This window comes from Gekko japonicus, unplaced genomic scaffold, assembly GCF_001447785.1.
Source record: "Gekko japonicus isolate JY-2015 unplaced genomic scaffold, Gekko_japonicus_V1.1 scaffold2307, whole genome shotgun sequence".
Classification (NCBI taxonomy): Eukaryota; Metazoa; Chordata; class Lepidosauria; order Squamata; family Gekkonidae; genus Gekko; species Gekko japonicus.
This window is the reverse complement of record NW_015170342.1, coordinates 122,677-131,871: the sequence shown is the minus strand read 5'-3', so window position 1 is coordinate 131,871 and position 9,195 is coordinate 122,677. Positions and strand designations below refer to the sequence as shown.

The 9,195-nt window shown below is 43.9% G+C and overlaps 1 protein-coding gene across 1 annotated transcript in view; it reads left to right on the top strand.

Moving 5' to 3' along the window:
* VWDE (von Willebrand factor D and EGF domains) overlaps positions 1 to 5,377 on the top strand; it is a 70,611-nt gene extending 65,234 nt beyond the window's left edge. Inside the window, exons 26-30 of the mRNA XM_015418181.1 lie at positions 1,198 to 1,293; positions 1,378 to 1,473; positions 3,916 to 4,011; positions 4,723 to 4,826; positions 4,915 to 5,377. Coding sequence (XP_015273667.1) covers positions 1,198 to 1,293; positions 1,378 to 1,473; positions 3,916 to 4,011; positions 4,723 to 4,826; positions 4,915 to 4,935 — 413 coding nt within the window. The 3' untranslated portion in view covers positions 4,936 to 5,377. The remainder of the gene's footprint in view (positions 1 to 1,197; positions 1,294 to 1,377; positions 1,474 to 3,915; positions 4,012 to 4,722; positions 4,827 to 4,914) is intronic.
* Positions 5,378 to 9,195: the final 3,818 nt, after the last annotated feature.

Genomic DNA, 9,195 nt, shown 5'->3' with positions numbered 1-9,195 from the left:
TCTCCCTTCCCCTCAGCCCCCCCCCCCGGTTGTTTTTCTACATATGCTACATATCTGCCCTCCCCCCCCCTTTGTTCAGCTGGGATGGGTTACCCTCTCCAGGATCTGATAGGTCTATGAATAAGATTGCTATCTAGACACAAATCCTAAGAATTAGTTCCTATTTAAAGAGACATCTGCAGCTATTACATTACTGTTTTTTGTTATAGGCCCTGGTTCCAGTGATACACCTACTCATAATCAGACAAAAAAAACCCCTACCAAGGTGCTCTGAACAGTTCTGCTCTGTGCTAGCAGGATTGGTCCTTTATCCTTACTTGTGGTAGACATGACAGGAGAAATGTCTCTAAAACTGTTTATGGCAAACCTTGCCAAAAATGTTGTTAGTTTGTAGAGTGGAGCATGCCATTGTAAATGAGTGCATGCATCTGTGTGTGTATGACTGTGGAGTGCATGTATTGATGAATGTAAGTGCAGAAGCCAATAGGCTCTAGTGCCATCAAAAGGCTGGTTTTTTGCCCAAGTCACAGCTGACTTACGGCAACCCTGGAGGGTTTTCAAGGCAAGAGATGTTCAGAGGTGGTTTGCCATTGCCTGCCTCTGCATCACAACCCTGGTATTCCAAATACTAGCCAGGGCCGACCCTGCTTAGCTTCTGAGATCAAGCTAGCCTAGGCCATCCAGGTCAGGGCAAAAGGCCATTAGGTGTGGTTAAAAGCAATGTGTCTGTTCCCATCCCTATAGATCCTTCTGAGAGGCAGTGCTGGTCTAGTGGTTAGAGTTGTTGAACTAAGATATGGGAAACCCAGGTTTGAATCTACACTCTGCCATAGAAATTTGCTGGACACCCTTGGCCAGTCACATACTCTCAGCGTAACCTACCTCACAGGGTTGTTGTGAGGATAAAATGGAAGAGAGGAGTATGTTGTAAGTTGCTTTGGGTCCCCATTGGGAAGAAACTTGGGGTATAAATAGAGTAAATAAATACCTACCTTGCTGATGGAGAATTACTATGCCAGCTTTTACCTGGGGTTCCTCTTTTCAATAGAAAGCAAGATAGAATTGATTCATAAACACCCCCATCTGCCCTGTCCTTACATAGGGCTCAAAACCTGGCAGAAGGAAATGAAAATGACATATTCCAGTACTGTGCAAGACTGGATCCTGTACTTAATTTTCGTCTCTCTTCTCTTTTAGCTGTCTGTAACCCTCCTTGTAAGAATGGTGGTCATTGTATGAGAAATAATGTTTGCACTTGTCCTGATGGCTACATTGGAAGGAGATGTGAAAAAAGTAAGGCTGATTTAAAATGCTTGAGAGATGCTGTCAGATTTAATACCTGACATTAGGTAATTTCTAAATGTGCTTTGGTTGCAGGTATCTGTGACCCAGTGTGCATCAATGGAGGGAGATGCGTGGGCCCAAATGTTTGTTCTTGCCCTTCAGGATGGAGGGGCAAAAGATGCAACACTCGTACGTATTTCTACCAGCACCTCGAAACATGAAGCCTGTGGCTAAATTGTTGCAGTAAAAAGCACTTGGGCTGAGCTACAGCAATAAGTAGCATTTAATTTACATTCAGCTATAATTGGAGGGCATCTTTTTCTCTGCTGCTTAATGTGACCCTCAGGGTTTTTCTGTCTAAATGATGGAAGGGGGTCATACCTTCAGTTGCAAAATAGCATACTTAGGTTTCCTTCCCACTCCCCCTTATTTCTGAAGCATGCAAGGTTTGAATGTTCAGCTCAATATCTCATATGCGCAGCCTATCTCCTTAAGAGTCCTTTGCAGAAGCCACCACTGTCTTGAGACAAATTCGGATTCGGAAGACACCAAAACCAGAGACTTTATTCTACAGATATAAATGAAATCATAAGAGGCTTCATCAGACCCACACACAAAGCAAACGGTGTGTGTGTGTGGAGTAGAATAGAAGAGGCTTTCAGAAATATCAGTGTGTTGAAATACCCTCCCCAGAACCCTATAAATAAGGAATGAAGACTTTCCTTGGTAGCAGCGGTCACAATGTAGGTTTGAGCTGTCAGCCAGACAAAAGTTGGAGAGACTGAAGGAAAGTAACAAAGCCTGGTCCTTATACAGGGCAGACTGGGGCCTAAAAGGAGCTTGTGGTGTGCATGCTCTGACCCCAGTACCCCACCTTCCCTGAAGAATACTTTTGGCAGTGAGGAAGACTATGCTTTGGTCACTGAATAATGGTGGTGGTGATGATGAGGAAACTGGCCTTGGAGGATGTGTGCTAGAAGGCCCACATGGTCCAAGCTATATTGCCACTTCCAGGAATCCATTTGGCAGAGAGGGCTGCCCCATACTTCTGAGAATGCATCATTAATGAGTTGTGAGAATTTATTTCCTTGCATGGTGATACTTTAAAAATACCGGATCAATTCCTTCTCTTAACTACAGGTTTGCAGTTGCATGAAACTTAAGGAGTGCAGTCACAAAATTGAGTCTGTACTGGATATCTCTCCTTTTCCCTGATAGCTAAGGTAATCCAGTGCCACGATGTCAGAGTCTGCGCCAGTGTAAATAGGAAGCCAAAAGCTGGGTTCTACATGGTCCTCCACTGGAAGGTGCCTGTGAAGAAGCCTTCTTGCAATGCACTAGATGTCACAGATCTCTCTTACATTCATTTCCCTTTAGTGTCAATCAATCAATAATTTATTACAGTCATAGACCAGCAGAAGAAAACACATTTACAGAATAGTTATAAAAATATACATAGTCTTTCATTAAAATATAGTTAAAAAAACAAATGCATGTCACTAAATCAACATTGTACCTCAGTGATGCACAAAACTCTGGTGATGCACAGAATCTAGTGACTCTGTCCAAGGCTTCAGATTCAAGGTCTGCAAGAAGAAAAGAGATACATCATTCCTGCAATCTTCCAGGGATTCTTTGGAGGATGGGTGTAATAGATATATATCTAAAGTCGTTATAGAAGGGCAATCAATGCAGCAGCACATGTCCAGCTGTTTCTATTTCCCAAGTAGTGCAAGGGCATAAATGCTCCTGAAGTGGCACACCACAGTATCATCCTTCTAATAAAGCAGATAAAAGAACATTAAGGTGGGTCAGAGTGAAAGCTATCCAGCATTTGAGAATCAATAAATTAGCTAAATAGTTAGACAACACCAATTTCTTGTTCCTGAAGTGATGGTGTTTTACAGCAGAACTTAAGTGGTATTGAAGTTCAATATCCCAGATCCTTTGCTTGATTTCAGATTTAGCTGTGGAGTAACCCAAGGCTATTAGGAGAATATTCAGTGGATCGTAATTTCTCTGAAACGGACCTTTTCCATGTTGACTGAAAGGTGTCTGTTAGTGTTAGAGGTGGAAGACCCACAGGAGAGAAAACAAGCTTCAATCAGTAATTGATCCTATGTATCCATGCATGAGCTTCCAGAGAAATTAAACCCATTTCTAGATGCAAAACTGTATTAGGAACACAGCAGGGGACCATAAGTATGCCTATCAAAAATTTAGTCTGGATTATTTCAAGGGGTCTGTAGTTAACGTATGTAGTTAGCTGGGAGCCATAACCTTGGCCCCAAAGACGTGGGTAGCCAAAGGGACATGGGTAGCCAAAGTGCTATTTTTCCCCCCAAAGCAGAGACACTTCTCTGGGCATTAGAATTTACTTCAGATCCCTCTATGAATCTTGCCCTGTTCATCATTCTTGTAAGAACCCAGCCAACCAATGGTACCTACATTAAGGAGCAGCCATGTATAGATGAGGTGTGGTTTAAACAAGGGCATATATATTTTTTCAAATGCATTTTAAATGGTATAATTTGATCATCCTCTTTCAGTTCTTCAGTTGCTTCACATATTTTGAGCAATCAGGGATATTCAAGGTGTCCTTCATTGTGTCTTCGGTCTTGTCTTATGCAGCTATATGCCTTCAGAAGTGCAAGAATGGAGGGGAATGTATTGGGCCGAGTACTTGCCATTGCCCACCAGAATGGGAAGGAATTCACTGTCAGACACGTGAGTCAGATGTAATGTTTGGATTATTCGATATTTTAATATTTCTGCTGGAGCAACTGTTGCTGGCTGGCATTACGTCAGGAGACACACACACTGTGAACTGGTCTTTACTGGTACAGTTTAAAGAAGTTACTGAAGCAAGTTAAGAGTGATAGCAACCCCTACAAGATCAGGCACTCTTAACTCTTTCGTCATTAATGCTGGGATACCTACCATTTACACAAGTACAAGGATTGTCTTCTCAGCTTCATTGAGAAATCTAATAACCTATAAATGACCAATAAAATCAGTAGGGGGTAAAGCTGAAATACTCTGGAATATTTTGCCTATTTTAGTCAAGGCAAATTCTAGGTACTCAGAATAGAGTGGCACCCTCTGATTCTTTATGGTTAAAACTTGTTTTATTCAAGGCTTAAAAGAATCCAAATGGCTCAGTTTGGTATGCATTGTTCTTTGCATAGCCACATCTCTTGGAATTTTTGCTTTTATCTACAAAGGTATCTTTATCTTGGGGCTTTTGGAAGTTGAACTAGAGTAGACCTTTCTATCTGAGCTCAAGCCACCAGATAATTCCTTGCACTAGAAGCGCTGCTGTTCCTTTGTGGATTCCCAGGTTGTGGCATCTAAGTATAGGAATTATTGCAGAATAACCTGGGTATCTTTCCCTTACAGAAAATAACAATATACCACCCACACATTTGTATGTTTCAGCTGTGTGCAACCGGAAATGTCTATATGGAGGGACATGTATACGGCCTAATGTATGCTCTTGCCGTCCTGGCTACACTGGAGTCATCTGTGGGAAAAAAATCAGGGTAATTATAGTGCAGATAGTTCTTTTAAAGGATATGGGGATCATTAAAATGTGTTCTGATTGGTCTGCTGTTTTGCTTTTGTTTCAAGGTACAAGGACATCGCGCTTGAAGAACCAGTATCTGGATCACATAATCATGCTTCATGGACCACCAGGTTCTTGGATGTAAAGAGGTTCTCTCAAGGCACCATTACATAAAGGGCACAATCCAGCCCCTTCTTCAAGAGGACAAAACACAGAAAGGCTCCACATAAGAGTTTATTAGAGCTGTTCCCTTTTCCCACTTTGCTAGCCCCTGCACGGGAAATACCACTGCTACGCTGGGCATCCTTCAATCTTGCGATCTATTCATGTTAAGCAGAACTCCTCACACACACACTCACACAACTCACTTGTAAAAATCTAGTGGCCTGCTGCTTCCTAGGTCCCTGAGGAACAAAGTCCTTGCATGGGTCCAGTGGGATTGGGCTACTAGAGGGGCAGGAAGTGGGAGAAGGCCATAGGTTAGTGTAAATGGCTGAGTGTGCTGTAGTGTGCTCTCCATGGCAGCAATGCGCCCAATGCAAGACCTGACTGGTGGGTAATGAGCAAGCTAAGACATGTTCCTCTGTGGAGCCTCTTTGTACCTCGCTCTCTGCCTCCAAGAGGTACTGGGTGATTCCCCAAGTTTGTTGAAACAGAGGCTTGATTATGAGAAGTGCAGCTTTAAAATACTCAGCATGGTTTAAGAAACAAACAAACCACAAGAACGTAATATACCTTTATGAGTCTGTATATGTTTTTCTTGCTACCTCAGCCTTCCACAGCTTTTAATTTTTTGACTGGATTTTTTGCTACAATGGAAGGTTTATATTTCCAACAGAGCTCACACAAAGGCTGGATTAGACAAAGACCACTGTAAATTGTATTCCTTGGGATCCTGCCTAGTACGTTTGCAGGTGTCTCTGATAGGTTAGCCATGGAATGTGGTGCCTTGGCCCATACATTTCGGCCATCTGTTTACAGTAACAGTTGAAAAAAGCATTAGATCCCAGCCTTCAGGCAAGAACCATCTTCTAAATTGGAAACTGTGGAACAGTTATCCATTTACTTAAATGTAACATTCCAGCACCATAAATCTACTCTAGACAGGGATGATCCAATCCTTTACATGTAAGCAGTGAATCTTTGCTGAGTCTGAGAATTCAAGATTAAGCAAGCAGAAGAGATCAGTCCAGTGAAGATACCTTAGTGTTCAGCGTCCCATAGGAGTTTAGAGGGAGGAAAGCTAAGAAAAACTGGCTTCCTCTGTGCACTTCTCAGGATTAGCTACTTCAGCTGCAGTGAAGGAGTCTCTCAGCTACTGAAGCATCTTTTGCAAAAGGATAGGATTGGAAGTCAAGGCAATAGAGAGGTGTTGCAGCACCTTGGTTTTTGTTAGCAGTTCATTTCCTGCTTTAGAAAACCTTTGTTTATGTATCTCACGTTGCTAGGTAGACTGCATAATGTGTCATTTTCAGCTTTCTGTAGTCTGTTGTCCATATGGGCTCAGTCTGGCCCGTTTAAAAAATCTGAACAAGTATTTCCATAGACTTTTCAAATAGATATCACAGTGGAGACCGCATCAAAGCTTGTGGTGACAAGTCTTGTATTCAGACATACACAAATAAAAGCTGGGGAACAGTACTTCTAAAGAGCTTTTTAAAAACTGTGTTATGTATCAGACTCTTTGCAAGACGAATGCTGTTGGTAGAAGCGTGGAGGCGTATGAGTGTGTGGTGCTTGTGTGTTTGCTGTGTTCTAAACTCATCATCTGGAAAGGCTCTTTGGTAAGATTGACTGCTGCTCCTTCCACATCTTGGCAGCTGTTGTAACCTCTGCTCCAAGAGCTATATCAAACAATCTTTGGAGATCGTTTTGAGCAATAACTAAAATTAATCAGTATTAATACTGTATTAAAAACCTATGTAATAAGCCTGTTCCAATGCTTTAATTAGGATGAGATTTATACCCTTTAATTACAGTAAGGCTTTGCTAATGAAGAGAGAAGGAAATCATATTTAAGCCATTAACAGCTGTTTTAAGATTATTTTTGATAGCACCGTCTCCCATGAGAACTCAACATGACGTGTGCAGGCTACCCGCTCCACCACTAAGTTAGGCTTAAGCGTGTACTGCTCATTGTTGGAGTGTGGCCTGTATCTCTTTTGCATCTTTGTGGAGGAGTATTCCACGTATACTGATAATCTGTTCATATTAATGAGTCTTTCCACCCAGGGCTGCCAACTTGGGTCTGGGAAATTCCTGGAGATTTGAGGGTAGAGTTTGGGGAGGGGAGGAAGTTCAGCGGGCACATGATGGCACAGAGTCCACCCTGTGAAGCTGCCATTTTCTCCAGAGAAACTGATCTCTGTAATCTGGAGATAAGTTGCAATTTCAGAAGAATTCCCGCCCCCATTTGGAGTTTGGTGTCCCTATCCCACCCTGTCTATAGGGTCCTCCTTCCATGTAAATGGGTGTCATGCCTGCCCTTGACTCAGCCCCAGAGCCAGCTCCTGACAGCCTAAGAGGGGAGGATTCAGTGCCTTTAAGAGCTGAAGAAGCATCAGGATCTGCACCTACTGTAAGTACTGAGGAGGATACACAGCAATCTGAGTCAACTACAGGACGGTTTGCACCTGGGATTGAGCAGGCCATAAGCAGCTCACCACCTGCATCTCCCCCACCTGTAAATAGGCTTAGGGATCAGAGACGTCAGGAGCTGGCTAGCCGACGAAAAGAAGCACGTTCAAGAGGGCAGAGATCCTTGAGCCCTGAGTTTTAACAGCAGCCAGGACCTCGCACAAAGGTGCTAATGAGTTAATGGGCCAGAGCACTATTTAGTAGGGCCTTTGGCCATGATTAATTTGTGTTGGCAACCTCGTTCGTAGAACCAGAAGCTCTGCACCTTGATTCCTGTTTGACTCTGTGGCTTTTGGACTCAGCTTGTGTTTGGACTGCTCTGGCTCCCGACCTCCAGCTTTGAACCTGACCACACCCTCGGCTTTGCTCCCTGTATTCTGACCTCTGGTAACGTTTGACTACGGCTTTGTCTGGTGTTCGGGGACTTGTTTAATGCTCTGCTGACTACTCTCCCGGCTGACCTTTGGACTTATATTGTGACTCCCCCTGTCTGCCTGCCTCCCTGGCTCTACCGTGACAATGGGTCTGAAGAGATCTGATTCGTGTTCCAGATTCCAAAAGTACATAGTACAGTCGTGATATTTGTCGTGCCAATGAAATTCGATAAGGGAAAGCTATCTTTAAGGCATATATAGAGAGCAAGATTTTCCAAATAGTTATTATTCAAAATGCTTGAGGTGAAGCCAAAGCAGTGGCGGCTGGTTCAGTAGGGCAGCCAGGGCTGTATCCAATCAACTCAGCCTGCCCCAGCCTCTCCCTCCCTGCCTCCCTCCTCACTGTTCTTACCAGACAGTCGAGGGGGCAACCCGTTGTCATCTAAGTCAGACTCTGTCTTGTCTTTACCTAACTCAGCACTGTAGACAAATCATTCCTGGCAGAGGGTTTTTGTTCCCCCTTTAAGACTGGTCCATCCACACCAGCACATTAGTTTGTTGGGCAGGCAGCCATCCCTTTGGCTCCCTCCAAGTCCTTGATTGGATTCTTTCCCAGAGACAAGGCAGGGGAAATTTTTTAAAAATGACCAATCAGGCACATTCTCTGATGGAGAAATGTTTTGGATACCAAACCTTCAATGAACTAGTGTTCTCTCTCTTTAAAGTTTCCAATTTTTTACCCTGTTGAAAGTCAGGCCTCCACAACAGAATGAATCGTGGATATCTCTTTTACACACATCCATTTCATTCAGGGCATTTGGGCCTGTCCCTCCAGAGTCAGAAGGCAGCCATTTGTGAAATCTAGAAAAAACAAATTTTACTGCTAGGAGCAGAAATATCGGTTTACAAGTGGGGACCCACAGGAAACTTGCCAGAGCAGCTGTCCCATTCCCCCCACACACTCGCACACGCACACACCTTTGCTTCCTCACTCCTTCCCCTGCTTCTCTCAAAATCTCACTCTTTCTTCCTCCTACCACCCCTTTTCTTTCCCTCCTCCATGTCTGTCACTTTCTCTCTTTCTGCCTTCCTACCCCCATCGCCCAGACTCCCGCCTGCTTCCTCCCTTCCCCACAGCAGTGGTGGCCATGCTCCTAGTTGGCTACCTGCTTCCTCCCCTCCCCCCACAGTGACGGTGGCTCTCTAGGAATCACAACTGATATCCCAACTACAAAGATCAGTTCTCCTGGAGCGTCAGGTTGGGAAATTCCAGGAGGTGGAGCCTGGGGAGAGTGAGGTTTGGGGAGGGAAGCAACCCCAGCAGGGTATAAGGAC